A 24848-nucleotide genomic window follows, 5' to 3' on the forward strand; every position below is an offset into this window, starting at 1 on the left:
TAACAGGCCGTCTGCCCTCTGTAAGCAGCCACTTCTGTTCACATTGTTTGTTTTTTGGCAGTGACAATATACCACCGCAAAGTACAATATCACTCTCTGACAGCCTGCATAGAACATGTGGGCATCTTATGGGTGTTGCCACACACCCATAAACACAAACACACACATACAAAGCAGCCTATATTTTAAAACCCCTTGCTACATACTTCACCACAGAACCAAAAGTTCCTTATTTAACAAAGGTACTACACACAGAAAGTTTCTCAGAAACTGGTATATAGTAATACATGTTGGTCAACTAGCACAGGACAAAGAGTAAGTAACCCAATTCAGGAATAGGGTCAGAGTCTTGTAATGTGCACTAAATGGACAAAACACACCAGGTAGCAAAGAAACACATACATTTTAAATGCATAGGCTGGCTGCCATCTTGTACACACATGAGTTATAGTTGACAGTTCTATACAGACAACACACAATGAGGAAAAATAATTGTATTTGGCATGCATGGTGCTTATGTCTGCAGTCTTGCACATATAATTTTTGTAGTGCTAATATATACAACTAGGAGCTGCGGTGGCTCAAGTGGTTAAGACGCTGAACTGCAGGCTGTGGAAGGTCGGTAGTTCAGCAGACCCAGGTTGCTGCATGACGGAGTGAGCTCCCGTCTCTAGTTCCAACTCCTGCCAACCTAGCAGTTCGAAAGCAAGAAATTGCAAGTAGATAAATAGGTACCACTTCGGTGGGAAGGTAACAGCGTTCCGTGCGCCTTGGTGTTTAGTCATGCCGGCCACATGACCACGGAAACGTCTTTGGACAGCGCTGGCTCTTCGGCATTGAAACGGAGATGAGCACCGCAACCCTAGAGTCGGACTCGACTGGCTTTCGGGCAAGGGAACCTTTACCTTTAATATATACAATCAAACTCTAGATTTTAAAATGCTCTAATTTTCTATGTGGCGGCATTGTCTTATTCACTGAGGTTCATACAAGTCTATGAATTAAACAAACAGAGTACTGTTATTTCAAGTAGTTTTACTCACTGCATTTTAACAGTGCATTACAAAGTCTACTCCAAATAATCCTTCTTCAGGCAACATTTTTTAAAATGCGGTATGAAATACATATAAACAACAAAAATTTCAATAGAACATGACCACTTACCAGCACATCTATGTCAAGATTTATTGCATGAAAAGCATTTATAAGAACCAAACAATTGTGAAAATACTGTTCAGAAGTGTTTGGAGAAGTATACATATTCACAAAGTGCGTTGAAATCTGCAAAGGAGATAAAAATAAAACTTCTTGAATATTCAGTAAGCAGCTCCTGGTCTAAGATTCAGCATGGGATCCAGGCAATTGGTTTACCATGCTAATGAATATGCTGACTTTCTATTAGCCTAGTTTGAAGATTTACATTGTTCCATTACGAAACAGCTAATTTCTTTTTTTGTTCCTGACCAGAAGGCTGATAGCAATCAATTTTGCACAATAAAGACAGTGAGGAGTATAAGGGGGAAAGTGATATAATCCAATTGCTAAATATGATGGCTAGGTGGCACAAAGCTGTTTGATATAGGGTCTAAATTAAAGAAAGGAACTTATTCTCTCCTTTCTTCTGTTTATACTCCCGTCCATCACCATGTTCACACTATACTATCAATAATCTATTAAAACCCTGAAAATTATGAACATTCAATCAAAAACATTTCTTACCAAATAAGGGCAATAGCTTGCTACTTGTGCTGCCAGGACAAGGCCATCTTGGAGATCTCTATCAAAGTTTACTATCCATCTTGTAGGCGGTATATCCCCTATTTCAAATGAGGAGATTTCAGTGTTTCATTGTGGAAGTCTGTGGTCAGTTCTAACAAAATATCTGTATTTCTACCTTTACAAATGGCTATTAGGGGCTTACTGGGATGCTTCAGGTATGCCTATTCCATCATGCTTCCTTTAGAGTTCCTGGCTGATTGGTAGTTCCACTCTCTCCCAAATATTCCCTCACCCAGTAATTTACAGGTATTTCCATTGTCCCATGGGATGAAGATCACAAGATTCCCCATCACAACAAATCCTGCTTATGCATCTATAGACTGACAGGGTTAATCAAGCACATGAAAACATATGTAAACGAGAACTCAGGTATAAAAACTATCAAGTGGCAGAAGATGCATGGATACAAAGATGACATTGGACTACCTTTGGACTACGATAATAGCTGGAAGTCTTCCTTCCATTCGTGTTCTCAAAAAACATAGCAGTCAACTATGTGCTCATAATCTTATAAAATGTACACAGACATTTTGCTTTGTCATCACTAGGCAGGCACTGATTTTATATTAGTACTCTACATTTCCAGAAATACCTATGTAGATTTGCATAAGATGTCAAATTATTTGGTACTAGATCTTTAAGAAGCATATTATGATGTAAATGAAAGAACTGATTCCATTTACTGACACATGGCTAAACATATCTTTGCTTCATTATTTACTACCCTAGTCCTGAAAATTGTTTGCTTTCTTTGTGTATTTGTGAAAAGCAAATCAGTTTACTATAGGCTCCCTATATGTCTTAATTGACAATTATGTTATCCAGCTTTAATAATTAATACATTAACACTTTAGAATATTTACCAACCAATATTGCAGCAGCAATAGACTTAAGGGTAAACAACATAATGAATTAAAATGTAACCAAATTTCAAAACACCACCTTGGAAATCTTTAGTGCATTTAAACAAATAGAAAATTTTAGTAGCTAATAACTGAGTATGAGGACAGTGAGCAAATATTTCAAGCATTTTAAATCTCTCTATGCCTGACTTGTTATTAACACTTTGCCTAGTTGTTAATAACTGGCAACTAGAAATTGCACTTTACAGAGATTCCAGTTTGCAGCACATTCCATAACAAAAGTCTATTTTTCTATTTTAAAAACATCCAGGCAACATGCTAAGTTTTATGTTGACTGAAATTCATCAAGTATAAAATCTGTATACTATGTCTCCAGTTTTATTTTTCAAAGAAGAGTGGTTTTTTGTAATCCTTTTCAATCAAATCCAGTAAATTAAGAAAACAATTCTATTATTCATTTTTTAAAATTTACAATATTTATATCCTTCATTCTCCATAACCTGCCCCAGTTGCCTGCATTTGGAACTACCATCTTTGTCCTTGGAAAGAGCTCTTTCTTACTTACTTCTATTAGGGTTGCCAGGTCTTACCTTCATCCCGGTGGGTGGCTCCAGGCCGGCTCTGGGACTCCTCTGGTGTGTGCACAGAGCACACACACTGCGATGACATCACCCAGAAGTGACATCATCATGCTGGGCACGTTGTTCGGGGGACACCCTAGTGATTGGGTAAAAACAGAGTTTTTACCCGTGTGCTAGAGCGTCCCCCAAACATTGTGCCCAATGCAATGACATCACCTCCGGGTGACATCATCACACTGGGACTCTTTGGGGGTGGGGCTCCCCCTACCAGCCAGCTGGCCGCTATTGGGGGTTTGGCAACCCTAACTTCTATTGATGTTTTCCTTACCCTGAGTCTTATGGAAAGGCATGAAGTGAACCTGATTAACTGTTTGTAGGTTCCTTTTCCTCAAGCTGCAGAGTCCAATATACAGACTCATTGAATAATACTATGCCCACTTGGCTTACACAGATTTCTTCCACACTGTCATTTTTGCCACTCGTTTGTCCCTATTGCTTTGCCCTCCCCCCTTTTCCACATGTGTTTTGCTCCCTCTGGGACTACTAGAGAGAGCAAAACACATTAGGGGGGGACCCGAAGCGATAGGGACAAACAAGTGACAAAAATGACAGTGCGGAAGTGGCCTTAGTTTATCAAGTACATTACCTAGTACATTCCTGACTTGGTTATGCCACGCTAGCCTGATCTCCTCAAATCTTGGAAGCTAAGCAGAGTCAGCCCTGATTAGTTCTTGGATGGGAGACCACAGAGGAAGTCCAGGGTCACTACACAGAGGAAAGCAATGGCAAACCACCTCTGTTCATCTCTTGCCTTGAAAATCTATAGGGTTGCTATAAGTTGGCTGCAGCGATGGCACTTTCCACCACCACATTAACTGAACTTAATCTGTAGTATTAATGTAAAGACTGCTACATTTCCCCTCTGTTCTTGAACTTCTAAGGCACTTCTGCGTTCCATCTGGTGTTCACAAGATGCTTATCTACCTTTTAATATTTTTAACTCAATGGCTTCCAAGTGAATGCCGTAGGTACAACTTGAAGACACACCTCCTCCCATTGAAGTCAGCGGAACATTCTATACAAAGCAGAATAAGGGGCCTTTCCCTGGAAGATTATTTTTCTACCACCAAGTTTTGGTTGTTGTTTTTGAACATGCAGACTTAAGAGTTCTGAAGAACAAGAACACAAAAATTTACATTCTGTGCTGTGTCATTTTGGTTAGTCTTCGCTTTTGGAAATTAGCTGTTTGTATTTGCTCTAGAAGGCCAGCTCTCAGCCTTAAGCTGGTGCATCATTTGTGCATGGGTACATGTGAGGCTCCTAAGGCCCCCACCCCATGGAGACCACCATTTTTGCCATGGCTTGTTACCCTCGTCTCTGTACATGTGTTCACCTCAGTGAGGGTCTAGGCTTGATAGGAGTCTGAATTAAACCAATATTAAAAGGCAATGAGTCACATTAAGGCAGAATGCAGGGCAGCTCCTCTATCAATCATACAAATATGTACCCTAAGAAGAATGCCGTTGAGGGACATATCCCCCAAAGACCCTGGAACCTCTTACCAGATAATTTGATCCTAACTAATGACCCGTATCTCCAAAGCAGTAAGCAATAGGCTGATTCCAGCAATTTCCCAGCTCTCTCAATGACTGGTTTCCTGTCCTTCCCCAAGTATGACAAATACCTACCACAGATGTTTATCTATCTAACTTCCAAATCTCCCCAAGGGAACCTTTTTGATACTCTCAAGGCACTAGGGGAAAACTCCCCTCCACAATACAGACAAAGAATTTCTTTTCAACCTGTCCCCTCCTTCATCTCAGCAAAAGAGTACAGATATCCCTCAGTCCAATTTTTTTAGCCAGTTACCCCAGCGTATCAGCTGGCCTATTGCTTACACATTCCATGGACCTGTCTCCATGTCATCTTCTTCTGCCTAGTCAGTTTCATCCCCCAAGGCTGCTTTATCACTGCTGAAGACAAATCCCCCCTTCTCTACAAGAACAGGCTTGTATGTTTTGTTTCCCCCCTTTTAGTTTTATTTTCCAGTAGGTAGGCACTTTTCTAGAGAAATGTTTTGTATGTGTCATTTTGTATTGCTTTTTCTTTTCTATAATTTTCACTGCCTCTTTTTGTCTCTTTTTGTTTATTTTTTAAAAAAACTTCTGTTTAAGAGACTTTTCCCCTTCATTACTCCACAATGTAGATCTGAATACAGACCTTGGTATACACAAGCTTAAGATCCCAAGTATATTAAAATACATGGTTTTACTCCATGGCAGCAAAGGGATGTCGTTGTAGGTTATGGCCATGAGATGGGTAGGTTGATTTTGGGTAACAGGTGTGGGGAAGAAAAATGACTTTAGATAGCTGGGCCCAGCATTGCCTGTCAGCCAAGTAGCTCTCAAGCAGTTTCCTGGAGCCCACCTCCAGGGGCAGTGCATCACTGAAATGGTGGGGTGGCAGACCTGGAAGATGCATGCTTCTCTCTGGTCCATGGTTCATATTAAAAAGGAACAAACTGAAGGTGTGTTGGGCATTCAGGAACTATATAGTTGCCCTAAGAGAAAACAGCTTGGAAAAAGGCTTTCCTATGGAAGTTAAATGCTACACTAATGCTTATGGTTATTCAGCAAGTAAGGCAATTTATTAATGCTCAAAGACCAAATAATATAACAGAATTAACAACTAAATTCTGACCTAAGATCTAGTGACTCTGGGTCAGATTGGGGGGGGGGGGAGTACCTGCATTCATCTGCAAAATCTTGCACAGTTTTGTTCTAAGAGAATGCCTCTTTATCTTGTCAGTTAGGACCTGTGAAGGAAAACTTACAAAGAAAGGTTCCTCTCTAATTGTGGGCAGCAATCTACATGTCCTTGGGTGTTCTTTTGATGTGACATGACAAAAAATCATTCTGAAACATTTTTCATTTTGGTTTTCTTTTCTCCTTTTTTCAAACAATAGAACTGCTGGGATTTTAAATCTGTGTTTTCCAGCATCTGAGACTCATTCCCCCATCCTGTAAACTAATTTCCTAGGATGTTCTATGCCCTTCTTAGCATCCTATTCCTATATGGTATCCAATGCTAGTACAATTTGAGGCACAGACATTTATAAACTCATATGCAGTGGTTAATGGAGGAGTCCAGAAAAGATCCAGGATGCATACACATTGTCCACTATGTTCAATATTATGCTCATCACCTGCATTTAATAATGCAACAAGCACAACTTCAAATCAAGGATATGAAAGTACTCTGCAGACTTTTTTGGGTCCTATACATGTTCTGCAAAAAGGACTGAAGTTCTAGAGGTGTTAAGAAAAGATGACTCCCCAGATCATCTCAGACACACTGGAACTTCAATATCCAGACTGTAAATGGTGGTTGGGGGAAAAAACAGGAACATTCTTTATGCTAATAAGATCCTGGGATTTTGATCTTAGTGCTGTGCACAAGTCCAGGGTAATTCAACGGCTGGAATAATCTGGGGAAAAAACAGGAACATTCTTTATGCTAATAAGATCCTGGGATTTTGATCTTAGTGCTGTGCACAAGTCCAGGGTTATTCAACTGCTGGAAGATGTTGGAGAGTCCTTCAACTTTTTGTTCCTGTTCCACCGAATAATACTTAGAGTGGATATTCTTTACACTGAACTTCAGAGAAGAGCCATCTCTGATTAAGTTATAAACATAAATATGGTCAGAGATTCCATAAAAGTCTTGTTCTTCTGGTTACCCGGGCAGTTATGCCAGCTGCCCAGAGCCAAAACCATCACTAGTTCAGATGGCGGCAGAAGTTCATTTCATATGCCAAAGAATGATCTGAATTCACCAAACATCTAGGGGAGTGCAATGTTGGTATAGCTGAGTCTTTCTGAAGCACATGAGTTGAGGTTCCCAGAGCAAGTACTGCAGGAATCATTATAGGCCTATCCAATGTTGTAGAAAGACAAACTGAAGACAAAGGGTAGTTCTTGGAATCAGTGGAAGCTCTATGGTAAAACCACAGAGCAGGCATCCCCAACGCAGTGCCTGTGGGTGTCATGGCACCTGCTAACACCTTTAGAAAGTGGATGGGGCCAGGCAGTGCTTTTGCCCAGCAAGGGATCTGAGTGGCCACTGGATATTTAATTGGCTGTGTAGATTTGTTGTGTGTTTTTTTTAAAGGATCTTCTGCATGGGAGCCATTTTGTGGCTGGCAACGCCTTGTGTGGCAGTCATTCTGTGGCAGCCATTTTGTCGCTATGCCCACTACGCTGTGTCAGAATTCCAGAGGTGTCCACAGGAACAAAAAGGTTAGATACCCCTGTCATAGAGTTCCCAGTGATTCCTAGAGCTACCCATTATCATTTCCAGATTCTACCTAGAAGTGTTTGTAGTAACACTGGTGATGTCACCATCACATGCCTCCCCCCATCACCAACCCCATCACTGGTTGCCTGATTCAGCCTATCAACCATAATCATATACTTATTATTTAGTATGGCATTTTTTCTAGGAACCCTACAATATGAAGATGGGTAGCTGTGTTAGTCTGTCTGTAGCAGCAGAAAAGAGTAAGAGTCCAGTAGCACCTTAAATTTGGGGTAGGGTATGAGCTTTTGTTAGTCACGGTTCACTTCTTCTGAAGTTCTAAAGTTCTTCAGAAGTTCTAAAGAAGTGAGTAGTGATTCACAAAAGCTCATACCCTACCACAAATGTTGTCAGTCTTTAAGGTGCTACTGGACTCTAACTCTTTCTTTTAGTATATGTGCAGCTGGGGCCCTGCTCTAGCACTTCAGCTCTAATCAAACTACATCAAAGTATATAATTAGTTTTATAGCAATAAGCTGCAAACAATCTAATCAGACAATGGACATTGTAAAACCAAAGGTCCCATCCTGAACCAAAGCTATTGTGTCTTTGGACTGGTTACAATTCTGAAGCTCCCATGCTAATCTTCTCTGTATCGTTCCAATTTTAGTATATGTGCAGCCGAAGCAACCCCCCATTTATGTATTTGTGTGTGTTTGTGTGATGTCTGTCCTTATAAAAAATAAAATGATTTAAAAAAAAAACAATTCTGAAGCTCCCAGCTGTACGTTGTTATGTCTACAGTTATAAAATCACATATTTGTATCACTTTGTCAATATCTGATCAACAAGTTTTCTCACACCTGGATTAATTTCCCCTGAATAATAATATCACATTTGGATAAATGCCTATCAACTATCACTTTGGGCACATTATTTAATTGATATGAAAATTATTTCATTTGCATGTCATTAACTAGGCAGTTTAGCTATATCACATAATAATATATAATTTAAATTATATCTACACACACACATACACACTATGGTAAATGCTGACATACACATTAAATACTGATAATTTCTTAATGTTGGAAAATAGATGTCTATTTTCAGACATACACAACTAACCTCAATACGGACAGTCAGATTTCTGGACAAAGGCACACACAATGTAACAATATTCTAAATAGCTCATTACGCACTTTTATTTCTGAGATCTGATATGTATTTCCCAGAGAGATTTACTGAAAATATTCACTACTAAATTACACATGTTCACTACTACCTATTCACTACTAAATTACACATAGTAATTACACATATGTCATTTAGTATTTTAGATTATCTCTTTCTAGCTTCTGAAATGTAAGATCATATAGGCATATTCAAGTCTTCCATTAGTGATCCTAACCTGCATTTGAAGCATACGTAAAAAAGATTTATTTAGACAAATTTCTACAACCATTCCTATCCTCTAAATAAGAGTCATGGTTTAAGAGATTGTCATTGAACTGGGGAAAAAATCTATGTGGAAACAGTATTTTATTTAGTGCCTTGTTGCACAAAGAGCCTGAGGATATCATTCATGACACCATAAAGAAAAAAGGTACAGTACATGCAAGATCAAACTTATGACTTGTCACTTTGACTCACTTCTCAATGGCAGTTAGTTCAAAGATTTCATTTCAATTTCATGCTGATGTTCACTCACAATGAACTAAAGATGCAGTTTGCTCTAACTAAATGCCAAAGTCATCACACTATTACGTACTGTTAGACTTTCCGGAAGAATTGCCACCTGGCTTGCATTAAAGAGGCCCAAACAAATAGTAGTTCTGCACCTGCCATTTCCCCCCCTCCCAGAACATTTTCAAATGTTGAACAATAGAAAAATGTGCATATATTTTAAGGGATTTAAAGAGAAGAAGAAGAAGTTTTATACTCTGCTTTTCTCTACCTTAAGGAGTCTCAAAGTGACTTACAATCATATTGCCTTCTACTCCCCACAACAGACACCTTGTGAGGTAGGTGGGGCTGAGAGAGTTCTCAGAGAAATGTGACTGGCCCGAGGTCACCCAGCAGGCTTCATGTGAAGAACTGGGGAATCAAACCCAGTTCTTCAGATTAGAGTCTGCTGCTCTTAACCACTACACCATGCTGTATATAAATAGAGATTGTGACAAAAAAGGGGAGTGTCATGACCCCCAGGGGGTTGCCACCTCCAGCTGCTATCACTCTGGACTTTGGGTCCCTTGAGAAGGCCCAGAGTACCCTCCCAAGCCCATCCAAAATGCTCCTTTTTAAGCCAAGAACACAGGCATGATGACCAGGCAGAGAACACTTAAACAAATGGTTTATTAACACAGTACTGGGGCAAGAAAAACAAGACAAGGTGCTTTAAAATAGGTAACAGTTTAAAGGCAAAATAAAAGAATCTAATGCAACTACCTATTTCACTTAACTAGTTACTATTTCAAGGCCCACAGCTCTCTTATACCAGGCCTCCTGCCTGCACTCACTCTGAGCCAAGTGAGGGATCTTTCTCCTCAGACCAGACTGTCCCCACTGTGAGATAAGACCACAGAAGAGCAAAAGAACACAGTCTCCTTCAGTTTAGCTCTGTGAGAGGAAAGAATGCAGAAGAGCAAAAGAACACAGTCCCCTTTAGCTCTGTGAGAGGAAAGAACACCATTTTCCACAGCCCAAAAAGTATGTAACAATCACCTCAAAGAATCCCTGGGCACTGTTTGGTTACAACCGTCACTAAGCATTGCGGGGATTGTAGGCTGTGTCTGCTTTCCACTGCCATGCAGGTCTCTCCTGGGACCAGGCCCCACCAGGCCCCGTCTCCCAGTCTTACACAGATCATGACACACACACCCTCCAGACCAAATAATGGGGTCCAGCCATAAGGATCCCCATTGATGAGGGCTGCATAATAGTGATCTGTGCCGGTTCTGCCATTTCACATATACAAACAATAATAAAACAGTAAAACATTATTCTGATCAACATTAATGAGAACACAATGTCAGGTTACTTCACTGCAGGCCCTCCTGGGTCAAACTTCTTTGCAAATGTTTCATCATCAGTAGTAGCAAGGCTTTCGCTGGGAGTAAGTTCTGAACTGGATCCTAAAGACACCATTGAGTCCAGAGGTTTTGGACATTCTGTTTTTGTGTTGTCTTCAGATGTATGCCTGGCTACTATATTCTGTAACACATACAGTGCTCTTTGTCTCAAATAGTCTGAATGTAGCATCTGAAGTTCATGAAAAAGCTCAAGTAGAAAATTAGGCGAGACTCGTTTTGAGATATCAACGTAGCTACTTCAGAATAAATGGTGTCTCTCAAAGCTTCATACATAGAAAGATCACTGCCTGTTTCTGGTTTGAATGTTTTTGTCACAGTAGTAGGATCCACTGGATCTGGCATGCTACTAAAGCTCTCCAGAGATTCTTCATCAAATTCTCTTCTCCTGCTAGTGTCAGGTTGACTCTTGTGATTACCACTTATGAAATTTTGTAATGGCACTGCAAACTCAGCCTTGAGGAACAACAGGCTCTCTTTTTCTCCATCCTGAGGGTCATTTACCCAAGTCAGTCTACTGTTCTCCACTTTCTCTTCAGGCTGCTTCACACCTCTTGGCTACCCTCCGAAGGCTTCAGCCAGTCACTCGGCCCACTGTCCTGCTTCCTGGAGAGTGGAAGGACTCTTGTCCATAAGGGGACACCTAATATGCTCTGGAAGAAGAGTCAGGGCCTTGATGTCATTTATGGTCTTGGCCTCAGCAACCTCTACCCATAAATCATAGGCTCTTCCCAGCCTATACATCAGCTGTGGGTAGGGCTCTTTACCTTCCAGCCTGATCTCCCTAAAGCGCTTTCGCTTTCGTGCCCCTTCTTTGGTGAACCCCACTCTCTCACGCACTCTTTGTTTGAAGAGCTTATAGTTGGTCCTCACTTCGCCTTCCATCTGGCCAGACACTGAAGCCAGTGTCCACACAGCTGCGATCTCAGCTTTTTCATATACTGTTCTTCAAAGTCCCGCTTTGTATACTTTAGCAGTTTTTCAATTTGTTTGACTACTTATGTGCTTATTTTAGCTCAAAGACTTATTTCTGATTTAAAACAGTTTTTAAAGTTTGTTCAAAGAAAAAAAGGGGGGGGTGTTAATTTCTCTCCCCAATGCTTCAAACTTAGGCACTTCCAATTACTACCAAGGTTCAGTTAGCTTTTTTCACCTGAGCTTTGCTTAACTCACGATTTGGAGCCTTGGAGATATTTTGGAAGCATTTTTAGAAGTTTGATCGTGGTCGCTTGCTCCAGCAGTCGTCTCTGGGTGCCATGCTGGCTCCACAGTGACAGTACCTTTCGGGGAAGAAGGTGAGCCTCAATTCCTTGGCCGTCGCCTTGGAAGAGGCTCTCCTCAGCTCCCCAGGCTGGGGGCCTCCTACAAAGACCCTGGGGAGGTCCGGGACAAACTCGGACCCCTCCCGTCAGCCGGGTCTCGGCATGTCTCCATCAGAGCGAGACAGGACGCGTCCAAGCAGCAAAACACTTTGACCGGAAGTCTTCGCCCCAGTACTGTGTTAATAAACCATTTGTTTAAAGTGTTCTCTGCCTGGTCATCATGGCTATGTTCGTGGCTTAAAAAAGGGCATTTTGGATGGGCTTGGGAGGGTACTCTGGGCCTTCTCAAGGGACCCGAAGTCCAGAGTGGTAGCAGCTGGAGGTGGCAACCCCCTGGGGGTCATGACATGGTGGCTTTTAGCGGTGGGATGTGCCAGATGTTGACTTGGAGATAAAAGGGGTAGCTTCTCTGAAACAGAACTATTAGTTTGTTTGGTTTTTAATATATCTAACAACCTATTGAGGCAGACTCAGCATGGGTTCTGTAAGGGAAGATCTTGTCTCACTAACCTGTTAGTGTTCTTTGAGGGAGTGAACAAACATGTGGACAAGGGGGAATCCAATAGATATTGTTTTTTCCTGATTATAAAGGGTTCTCTGTGATCCTTTCGTAGTGATTGGTGTTGTTCAGCTGTCCGAATGCCTCCATAATATAATCATTTCTGCCCCAGATCACTACTTCACCTCCCCATACCTGCTGGTTTAAAAATAACTTCAGTGCTAGTGCAGACCCTTTTTTACAGACTCTGTTCCAACCTGTTTAAGTTATGCCAGAGAGGCAAGCTTAAACATTCAAGTTCTTTAATTTCTTCCTCTACAAGCTCCTGAAAGACCAGTACTCTAGGATTGTTTGTAGGGGGGCGTTAAAAGTAGATTTGGTTCTGAGAGCTCTATAGGTAGCTTGGAGATCTGGTTCTGGGCTCGCCGAGAACGGACGAATGTAGCTACCGCTCGTGTGATATGTTCTCCTATAGCCTTCTAGGGGGGTTTCCAACTGCCCTATAGGTACCCTCTCAGAGGGAGAGTACGAAGCAAGAAGCTCGTGCCAAACACTTAAGATAAGAAGGCAACTTCCTGGGTGAATTTGGGGCTGCTTTGGGGCAGAAGGCTACTGCAGGACGCTTGACAAGACACCGAGCACAAGACGAACCACTGAGGACCAACGGAGTTGCTAAAATACTTAGCTCCAATACATCAAACTCCAATGAAGCTAAGTATCATAAAAACGTATCTTTTGAAGGCAGAGCGTAGTAGTTTAGTGGACCACTAAGAAATAATACTACCCCAAAATAGTTCAAAAGGAAAGGAATAGGGGAGGGTCCCCTTTATGGTGGCCATTAGCGAAACAGTACAAGTTGGATAAATATTGAGTGGGTAGAAGGATCTAAATAAATAGGGGAGAAAAGAGGAAACAAACTGCGTAAAAGAAACTTAAGGAATAGACATATTACAGCTTGTTTCTTTTGTTTTTTGTTGCTTACCTTTGAGTTGCTGTGTTGAGGAAAGAAGGTGGAGGAAGCAGCGACGAGAGAGAGCATGAACGGGCAGTGGCGGAGAGAGAGGGCATGGTGAGGTGTAGGAAGAGAGAGAAAGAGGAATGTGACATACTGAAGCAAAGAGAAATGGAAGCAAAACATCAGCACAACAGGGAAAGAACGGCTCAAAGCGAAGCACAGGAAAAGAGACAAAGAAGAACGCAGCATTATGACGAGAAGTCAAACGGAACTAAAAAAAGTGGAAGAAGAGAAAGAATGACTCAAAGCGAAGCAAAAGGAACTCAGTAGTAGGGACATTTGACAATGAGAAATATTACATAATAATTGAACTGTGCATTAGTGAACTCAAAACAGAAGTAAAGTAATAGCATAAGCCTTGAGGAGAGAAAAGGGGGAAGTGGATAAGAGATATTAGAGTATTAGTACTAGAGTGAAACTGGAATTTGGTATTTAAAGTTATTAGTGCTCTAAGTGGAGGTAAAAAGAAGTAGGAGGGATAGGAAAATAGACAAATTATTAAAGGAGGGACAATTAAAGTTATTAAAGGAGGGATAAGCAAAAAGAACAAAAATCAAAAATAAATGGCTACAGGTACTAGTGCATCTAGAAAAGCATCCTTAACCTCCCCAGGGCAAGCTAATATTCAGAGCCAGCTTAAACGGAAGACAATGACGGTGGCTCAAATAAAGGACTTAAAAATCCTTATTCAAGAAACTGTGGCACAGTCTATTAAAACCACAGTAGACATAACCCTGCTGGAATTGATTAAAAAAGAAATAGACCCCATTCAAAAAAAAAAGGGAGAAACGATTAAGAAAGAAATAGAGCCAATACAGACAAAAATAACTGAACTAGAACAACAGATTAAAACAGAAACAGAGGACATAAAAACAAATAACTGAAAACAACCAAGAAATATTAAAAATTGCCACAACATGTAATAACACAGAATATAAATTACAAGAAGTAGATCAGGAGGTACAAGAACTAAAACAAAAATCAGATAAGTTGGAAGAATCATTAATGAATTTAGGGATGGATAAAGCTGCTTTGGTATTAAGATGCCAAAACATACCCGAATCAATTGACAAAAATCTAAAAGAAGATCTAATTCAAAATTTAACAGAACATCTTAAATTGGGAACCTAATTGGGAAGTAGAAAAAGAAATAGAAGCAATTTACAGAAAAAACTCCTCCTATGCAAGAAAAAATAGAATCCCTAGGGAAGTCCACATCAAATTCAACAGAAGATATACGAGAGAGAAAATTCTTAGAGCAACAAATGAGACTAAGGTGACTATCCAAGAAAAAGAAATAAAAATCTTAAAAGATGTTCCTTGGAGAGTTAGAGAAAAGGGTCAAAGTTATACTGTAGTAACTAAGTTGCTGCAGCTAAATGGAATCACATATAGGTGGCTATTCCCAGAAGGAATCTTATTCAACCATGAAGGCAAAGATATAAAATAGATTCTATATTTAAAGTAAAGGATTTTTTGAGAAAATGTGGAGAAAATCTTGGTAGGCAAAAAGAAGAAGAAGCAGAAGCAGAAGCAGAAGAAGAAGTAGAAGAAGAAGAAGAAGAAGAAGAAGAGAGCGAACTTGAAGAAGTGATGGATCCCAAAACAGAAGAGAACAAAAAGAAAGAATGAGCAAAAGAAAAAAAGAGAACTCTCCTATTGTATGTGTATACGTATGCCAATAAAGGCTTGTCAAATGTAATAAACAAACTTAATCCCTTCACAAGTGCTTACAAGGTATCAATATAGAGCTAAGGTAAAAAGTAACCTAAATAAAGATGGAGATAAGGAATAAATTTTTTAAAATTTCGGTGAACGTGAATGGTTTAAATCAGGGGTCATTTCGTAGAAAAAGAGCTAGGGGAACTCATTAGCATAACTCATTAGCATATGCCACACACCCTGACATCAGGGGCCCGGTGGTGGACCTGCAAGGCCAGCGGGAGTGCGAGGAAACCCCGCCAAGGCCCTCCCTGGCCCCAGGCAGGCAGGGGTGGGGAGAGGCGGGGAGGAAGCAACTTACCCTCCCTCTTCTCCTGCCTCCTCCTGGCTGAATGAGGGCTGGAAGCAGGGCGGCCAAAAGCAGGTGGCGGGGCTTCGTCATGTGCCCCACCCCCCTGCACCTCACCCGGGGGAACTGCGTTCCCCCGCGTTCCCCCGCATTCCCCCCGAAATGACCAGCAGATTAAATAGCCCCCCCAAAAGAAAAAGAATATTTCATCAAATCAATAAACTTCACCCAGATATAACATGTATTCAAGAGACTCACATAAAGAAAGATGTTACCAAATATTTAATATCTAAGAAAATAGGAGAATTATTTTGTGCAGCAGATCTTAAAAAAAAAGTGTGGCTATTTATGCCAAAGAACATTTGTGTCCAGAACTAGTTTACACAGCTGATAATGGAAGAGTAGTGGCAATTACTATTGCAAGACAAAATAAAAAAACTTTAATTGTAAACATTTATGCCCCTAATCAAAACCAAGAAAAAAAATTTAAATCAGTCTGAGAAATGTTGGTTAACCAAAAATGTGAAGACATATGCATTATTGGGGATTATAATGCAGTAGATGAAACAGAAGTAGATAGAAAATAGAATAGGTTTTGTTCATCTATGTGCCTACTAATTCTTTCCTTAATAATGGTTTCCACCAATTTACCCGGTATCAACGTCAGACTGACTGGCCTGTAATTTCCCGGATCTCCTCTGGAGAAGGTTTGGGGTCACTCCAACCAAATATATCCAAAATGGCTGCTTCAAACAGTAATTTTTATCTTGAAAATAATGCAAATTTCAGGCAGATATGCAGCAAAATAAACATGTACCTATTAGTAGAATGGATGATTCATGTTGTATGTCTGCTTTTTCCAATAAAGAAATATGATGTGTGTGGGACACTATGTGTTGTTTTTTTTAAATTGAACTCTCCTAAAAAGGAGAGAATTTTATTGCTTTAAATTTTCCAGAAAAAAGGGAGGGTATATAGAGGGATTAAGAAAAGTGGCGAGTGATGAGTAAATTAGTAGGGACACTATAATGTTTGAAGCAGATTTAAATCTTTGTTCTTAATAAGAAATATGAATCATCATAATCTATTACAGATTATTTTTAATTGAGTCCCTAAATGGAATTATGGCTCTAAACCACTGTACAATGGTTTGATTATTAAAAAGTTAGTTACTTCAGACCCAAAATACAACTGTTCATAGAAATCAATGAAACCTAACTACAAACAATCAACAGCTAGTGTAAAAACAAGTATACTTTTTTAAAAAATGTAAATGTTATAAAGTATTTTTCCTCACCCTTTAGGCAGTCTTTCCACACAATTTTCCGTGTCTTCTCATAATGTCTGTTCATCCAAGTAAGAAGAATTCTTTCAGGTGGAGAATATATATTACTGGACAAAGGATCAGTACTTATTTTTGGCATGATTTCTTCATCTTCTGGGCTGCTTGAAGTGTTAACCTCAACTGTAGAGACACGCTGGAGAACCAAAATCTGAAATTTAAAGGAGTCAAAAAACAAATCACGGTTTTAATATTAAAAATATTCATACATTTGAAGGTGCTTTGTATATATTAGCATTACAACACTAAAAAGGAGGAAACTTTTACAAACTTTTAAAAAATTAAAATGGTCAAAAATATAAAACCCAGATCCCACTTCAAATAGACTGCTAAGAAAGACATCCTTTACCTACCAACTTCTCTGTTCCCAATGCCTCCTTTTAGTGGTAACTTCCTTTTGAGAGGTTTATTTGGACTGAAAGGTCACAATGGCCTTTTTGATATTCAAGCATATTTCTCTGCCTTGCCCTCTAGCCAGAGGAAATCTCAGCAACCAAACCTTACCCCCTTGGGAATGCCATGGGGACTCCTAGCAGGAACCTACCAGGAACTTTCCCCAAGCCACAGATTCACCTTACACTGCAGGTATAAAAGCGGGTCAGGTATCTCAGATAGAGCTAGCTCCCAACAGCTTGAGGTAGGCTGAAGGGGAAAGAGGCACCCAGGAATTATGTCAACTAGCTGTGCCAGCTGTCAGAAGCCCAGGAAGTGATACCCAAAGATGCAGGTATGGTAGCTTCAGGGGAGGACCTTGCCCTCTGGGTGAGGCCAGTTAACACAGTGTTCTAGATATTCACATACCAAATAACAAACCTTTTACTGTATCATTTTTATATTAGGACTAGCAGATTCATTGTATCTGGTGCCAACTCTTCAATAAATTATTCTATTTCATTATTCTATTCTACTCTGTAAGTTGCATCACGTGCAAAAGAAGCAGGACTAATTTAAAAATAAAGAAGGTTGCAATGTCATAAAGGAAACGTTAAATTGTTTCTCACTGAAGTTATCATTTTTACATTGGTAATAACATCATGTCATAGTAAAAAATATCCTGTCTTCTATGTTGTTTCATTTGTAGAAGTCACTGTCAAAACATGAGAGTCCACTAAACTAAGAAAAATTCTACTCTATAAAAAACATAAGTTTCTGTAGGAGAATTAAAATCACATAAATTAAGCATAGACCTTATAGGAAAATATATTACAAAACAGATTAAAAAGCAATCACTAGATCAAGACTACACAAACAATAATAGTCTTAGGTTGTAATAAAGTTTTCAGTTTTGTTAAAAAGAGCAACTATGACTGGTGCATAGAAGAAAGTTGCCTCTACCTCAAGTTTCCCTTTATAGAACACTTGCTTTGAATCTACAACTTGCTTTTCAAAGGGGAGACTATACTTGGATGGAATGATAAGAAGAGAGATGAGATGCAGCAAAAAAGAAAATACAAAATATTTATATTAAAAAGTGGAAATGTATAAATATTTTAGTATTCTTAAAATGAACAACTCTGCACACTATTTTAAGTATTATTATGGGCAGAACTAGGCATGATGATAAACTTGGGGTTGCTGGGGGGGAAATGTGTGTCCATAAACTTGTAGTTAAACATGGGATGGTATATTACCATGTTGTGAGTTTTCTGCACACACCTCTACCCAACTCAGCAACAGCAAGTAACACTGAACAAGGACGAGGAAATGCGTAATATGGGGAAATCTCATCATACATTTCCATAGCTAAATGTTATAAGCATGGGAGGGGGAACTCAGTCATGGTTCCATTTTCAATGCAACCATGTATATTTTAACACATAGTTCTGCTGTAAATGAAGCATAACATCTTACCTTGTATATTTGAAGTAACACATCTGTCCATGACCGTTTGCTGATAGCCTCAAAACTGCAGTCATCCAAAATGTAAATGTCCTCAGGCTCAGATCTCCTACACTTTAAATAAAATGAAACATTTAGGATTCACATTTTAGTTTTATTCTCAGAATGTGAAAAAAAAATAGAGGAGAAGAAGGAGAAGGAGAAGAAGAGGAGGAGGAGGAGGAGATTGGATTTATGTCCCGCCCTTCACTACCCTGAGGAGTCTCAGAGCAGCTTACAAACTCCTTTCCCTTCCCCTCCCCACAACAGACACCCTGTGAGGTAGGTGGGGCTGAGAGAGCTCTGACAGAAACTGCTCTTTTTCAAGAACAGCTGTGCTAGAACTATGGCTTGCCTAAGGTCATCCAGCAGGTGCAAGTGGAAAAGTGGGGAATCAAACCTGGTTCTCCCAGATTAGAGTCCGCGCAGTAACCACTACACATATATAACTATATCCACAATAAAGCTGTTATGCATTCAGAATCAAGTCTGCACATGTGTTAGAAGAACAGAATTCCAGACCAGGATATGCCTATGTAAAAAAAGGCTGTGGCCTTTTGCATAATCATTCACTTCTTGCTTTATATATGTTTATTGAGCACAGCAAGCATGGGACACTGAATAGTGTCTGTAAAGGACTGTAAAGAACAGTCACAAGCAAGTGGCATGTGTATCACATTTGCTATTATGAAAGACAAGGAATAAGACCCATTGTAGAAATAAATACAATGAACTCTAGGAAGAGGCTATGGGTGGGTGGCCTGGCCTTGGGCACTCAGTGTCAACTTGCTGTGGTGACCTCAGCAGGGTATGTTGACACAGAGCTTACCATTTTCTCCAGGGGAACTGATCTCTGCCATCTGAAGAGCAGTTGTAATTCTGAGTGATCTCCAGCCCTCACCTGGACATTGACAACAATGGTTTCTCAGGAGGAAATGGCTACTTTGGAGTGTGGAGTCTATGGCATTGTACCTGTCTGAGGTCCCACCCCTCCACAAATCCCACCCTCTCCAGGCTCCACCTCTCAAATCTCCAGGAATTTCCCAACCTGGAGTTGGCAAGCCTATCTCCTTCCCAGCCAACCATCAACCTACTGACTTCAGCTTTCCATCTCCTCCCCACTCCCTGCAGCCTCTACCTAGGAAGAGTACAGTCTTTATCCACAGTGGGAACCAAAGCAGCTCGCATCATTCTCCTCTCCCCCTTTTGATATGCACAACACTGTGAAGTAGGTTAGGCTGAAAGTCTGTGTCTGGTCTGGAATCACCCACTCAGCTTCCACAGCAAGAACCTGGGTCTGGAAGAACCTGCTCTGAAATGCTAACTGCTACACCACACTGGCTGTGGTATTGCCTGGTATCACAACTGAACTCCAGACAACAGATCTCTCTCTCCCCCCTAGTAGAAAATAACTGCTTTGGAGGATGCACTCTATGGCATTCTCCCCTCCACAAAGTCTGGCTTCCGTAGACTCCACAAATTCTCCAGAAATTTCCCAACCTGGAGCTGGCAACCCTAGTCAGGACTGGTCCAAAGTAAGCCTGGAAAGGGCCTCCCCGCTACACATTTTTACTGACAGAACCAAACTTGGTTGCCTAGCAACAGCCCCTGAGGGGAAAGTGAGCTGCACAACAGGAGAAGAGAATGGTTTGATGGCCACTGGTCCAGCTCAGTAGCCAGCCACGGAGGAGCCAAGCAGCAGGAGAAGCATCTTTGTAAGGAGTGACAGCCATTTGGCAGTTTATTTAGACAGGAAAGTGGCCAAGCCAGCAGTGGGCAGGGGAGTGGAGGGAACCCAGCACCCAGCCAATGGCATGTGAGTACTCTTGAGCAGTGGTTGACAAGCCAATGGCTGATGGAGCACACAGCACAGCCAATGGAAGAGCCGGAAAGTGCCAATACATTGGGTGTGTGTGTGTGTGTGTGTGTGTGTGTGTGTGTGTGTGTATATATATATGGATGCTTCCGAAAGTGCCAATACATTGTGTGTGTGTGTGTGTGTGTGTGTGTGTGTGTGTGTGTGTGTGTGTGTGTTTGGATGCTTCCGAACAGGATAAGTGTTCTGAATCAGGAGAAAGTTTGCATATCAGAACAGATTTTCAAAAAGAAGTGACACTGGAAAATTCCTTATTCATGTTACATACAATTACACAGCAGCTGGACAAACACTTGTTAGGAATGCTCCAAGCTGCTCCTGCACTGAGTAGGGGTTTGGACTAGATGGCCTGTAGGGCCCATTCCAACTATGTGATTCTATTATTCTACAAAGTTTAAGATCAAGACTGAAAAACCCAGAGATTTACAGGACAGAATACCTTCAATGTAGACTGTAGATCTGTCCATCTCTTATAGTCATCAAGGTCAAAAAGAAACTGGGGCAGCACATGAGGAAAAAATGCTCCTTGGCATCTAACATGAAAAGAATACAAGCATAAAAATAAACATGTTTATAAAATGATAACCATTATTTGTCTAGGATGGGTTATTCATGGCCCCACCCCCTTCCCTATGGATATACTGCTATGCATTCAATATACAACTCACAAAAAAACACATACTAGTAGTTATTCTATCAGCATTCCAATCCCTCTTTGTGTATATCAGTTCTGTAAGAAACTTAATATGTGTATAGTACCAAATCTGATAAAAGTAACTTTATAACAATATTCTAAAAGATAAATCATTTATCAGAAGTAGTTTGTCCAATAAGAGATATAGTTTAACTGAAAAGCTGTGCTTTGAATAATAAAGGATATGACAAACAGAATAATAGAATTATAGAGTTGGAAGGGGCCATACAGACCATCTAGTCCAACCCCCTGCCCAATGCAGGACCAGCCTAAATAGGGTTGCCAAGTCTTACCTTTAGCTGAAGCGGGAGACTCCCGGCTGTTTCCTGAAGCACGCGCACAAGTGCGAAGCGCGCGTGCGCCACAACCACGTCACCCGGAAGTGACGTGATCACACTGGGCACGCTGGGGGCGGGGCCACGACCATCCGAGGGAAAACCATAGAGTTTTCCCTCAGATGACCGTGTCCCCGCCCCCAGCATGCCCGGCGTGGCCGCGTCACTTCCGGGTGACGTGCACGTCATGTACTTTGGGGGTGGGGTTCCCCCCGGGGCCCGATCCGCCAGTGGCAGGGAACGGGCCTCTGGGGCGGGGGTTTCCCCACCCCCCCGGGGGAACGTGGCAAGCCTAAGCCTAAATCATCTCTGACAAATATTCCTCCAGCCTCTTCTTGAAAGCTGTCAGTGAAGGGGAGCTAACCACCTCCCTAGGCATCTGATTCCACCTCTGAACCATTCTGTGAAAACATTTTTCCCAATATCCAGCTGATACCTTTCTGCATGTAATTTAAACCCACTGCTTTAGGTCCTATCCTCTGCTGCCAACTGGAACAACTCCTTGCCCTCCTCCAAATGGCAGCCTTTCAAATATAGCCCCCTCAATCTCCTCTTCTCCTAACTAAACATTCCCAAGGCCCTTAGCCTTTCCTCATAGGGCTCAGTCTCCAGACTTGAGCATCCTTGTTGCTCTCTTCTGCACCCTCTCGATTTTGTCCACATCCTTTTTGAAGTAAGGCCACCAGAACTGCACACAGTACTCCAGGTGCGGCCTGACCAAGGCACTATACAGAGGGGCTATGACCTCCTGCGATTTCAATGCTATGGCCCATTTAATACAATTCAAGACTGAATTTACCTTTTTTTTGCCACCACATCACACTGACAGCGCATATTTAGTTTACAGTCCACCCTTACCCAAAGATCTCTTTTGCATACACTACTCAGAAACATATCTCCCATCCAGTATTTGTGCTTGACATTTTTGTGGGCCAGATGTAATACTGTGCATTTATCTTTGTTAAATTGCATCCTGTTTGCAACTGCCCACTTCTCCAGAGTATTCAGGTCTTGTTGAATTTTAACTCTATCTTCTTGGGTGTTTGCTACTCCTCCCAATTTGGTATCATCAGCAAATTTAATGAGTAGCCCTTCTACCTCTTCATCCAGATAATTGATAAAAATATTGAAAAGTACCGGGCCCAAAAGCGAGCCCTGCGGCACCCCACTGGACACCTCCCTCCAATGTGATGAAACACCATTGACCACCAGAGTTGCTCGAACAGTGAGGTGAGATGTAGCACAAATAAACAGGCGTTATAATTAGGGTTGCCAGCCCCAGTTTGGGAAATACCTGGAGATTTGGGGAGTGGAGCCTGAGGAGGGTGGGGTTTGGGGAGGGGAGAGACTTCAACGGGGTATAATGCCATACAGTCCACCATCTAAAGTAATTCCAGAAGATTCCTGGCCAGCACCAGGAGGTTGGCGACCCTGGCTATAATGCAAAGTCTGGCTGAATAATATCAATTAGACTTTATGGAAAGTCTATCATCATAACCATCATTCAAGCTTATGCCCCAGCTACAGATGCTGAGGAGGAAGAAATGGAAAGCTTTTATAAGTGTCCAGGAAGAAACTAATCATACACCTAAACAAGATGTGCTGATAATCATAGGTGACTAGAACATAAAAGTACGAAACAACATAGAATCAAATCCTGTTGGGAAATTTGGGCTAGGATTATGAAATGAAGAAGGAGAGCAACTCAAAAAAAATTGTAAAGACAACAATTTGTTCACTGCGAACACATGTTTCAGACAACAGACAACTGTATACATGGACATCACAAGATGGCCAACACAAAAATCAAACAGATTCCATAATCAGAAGCAAAAGATGGAGAAGCTCTATTCTCTCTGCTGAAACAAGACCAGGAGCTGACTGTAGTAAAGATTACAGGACACAAATTGTTAATATGGAAACTCAGACTAAAGCTGAAGAAAAACTCCAAAATATTCCTGAAGAGTTTAAAGACCATGCAAAGAACAGATTTGCAACCAGAAGAACTACAGGTTGAAACCAGAGATATTATCAATAAAGAATGTACAAAGGCTATTCCTGTACCCAAAAAGAAAAAACTTGATGGATGACTGATGAAACTCTTCAAATTGCTAAAGATAGACAAGAGGCAAAAGTAAAAGGTGATGAATAGAATCAGAAGTCTAAATGCAGCATTCCAGCAATTTGCATGTAGAGACAAAGAGAACTGTTATAAAGTGTGAAGAAATAGAAGAGTGGGCAGGGACATTGCGCAATGCACTGACGTCACCCAGAAGTTATGTCAGTGGTAAAAATAGACTCAAACCATAGAATTTTGCCCAAAAAGCAGAGAGTGTCCCCCAACGCCACAAAAGTGCTGATGTCATTTCTGCATGATGTCAGTGTGTTGTGCACCATGTCGGGGTGGGAGGAATTTCCTCCTGCAGGCCAGCTGACCAGTGTTGGCCAGAGCCTGTAAAAGTGGGGGATCCCCGCCCTCACCTGGGTGTTGGATCCCCAAGCATCGAGAATAAATCCACGTTTTAAAGAAAAGCAAAATTTATTTCAAAGCGTTGAAGACATACTCAAACACGTTCTTTGTTAGAACTGGGGATACACAGTTAGGTCAAGCATAATAAAGGAACTTCAAACAGATACAGATCCAATGAATATCTTTCCCGCTGGCGGGCTAATGAAACGGTTGCGCGCCCAGTCCATGGGAACCAGGCAGAACATCAGACAAAACACAGGTGCACTATTCATGGGAAAAGCAATAGCCAAGCATTACAGCAAAGGAACTTCAAACAGATACAGATCCAATGAATATCTTTCCCGCTGGCGGGCTAAGGAAACGGTTGCGCGCCCAGTACATGAGAACCAGGCAGAACATCAGACAAAACACAGGTGCAGTAGTCCTGGGAAAATCAATAGGCAAGCATTACAGCATCTTCTCCCCCACACAACCTCCAGCAGTTATCTTTTGCATTCCAAAGCAGGAACAGGATGATAGAAGCCAAGCCGGGTGTAACAGGGAAAGGATATGTACACAGAGGTCACAGAGAACAGAATGGCAGCTTGCTGACATACTGCCCCCCTTAAAATACACTTACAACACACCTCCCGAGAAATCAACCCATTCGATAAGGTACCAGAGTTTACCACGTTTCACTTTACAATCAAGGATATCAGCTATTTCAAAATGTTCATCCCCTTCCAATATGACAGGCGGAGGAGGAGTAGTCTCTGGTCTCCAAGGAGACGGTCCAGGATCCTTCTTCAATAGACT

General features: G+C 41.2%; 1 protein-coding gene across 1 annotated transcript in view; it reads right to left on the reverse strand.

The window, feature by feature from the left end:
- The window catches only part of CFAP47 (cilia and flagella associated protein 47), a 387027-nt gene that overhangs the window by 262084 nt on the left and 100095 nt on the right, over window positions 1-24848 (reverse strand). Inside the window, exons 31-35 of the mRNA XM_015421363.1 lie at window positions 20994-21087; window positions 18652-18753; window positions 16756-16951; window positions 1720-1817; window positions 1165-1281 (exon numbers count right to left, since the gene is read on the reverse strand). Of these exons, the coding sequence (XP_015276849.1) occupies window positions 1165-1281; window positions 1720-1817; window positions 16756-16951; window positions 18652-18753; window positions 20994-21087 (607 nt within the window). The remainder of the gene's footprint in view (window positions 1-1164; window positions 1282-1719; window positions 1818-16755; window positions 16952-18651; window positions 18754-20993; window positions 21088-24848) is intronic.

This window comes from Gekko japonicus, unplaced genomic scaffold, assembly GCF_001447785.1.
Source record: "Gekko japonicus isolate JY-2015 unplaced genomic scaffold, Gekko_japonicus_V1.1 scaffold625, whole genome shotgun sequence".
In the NCBI taxonomy this organism is placed as follows: domain Eukaryota; kingdom Metazoa; phylum Chordata; class Lepidosauria; order Squamata; family Gekkonidae; genus Gekko; species Gekko japonicus.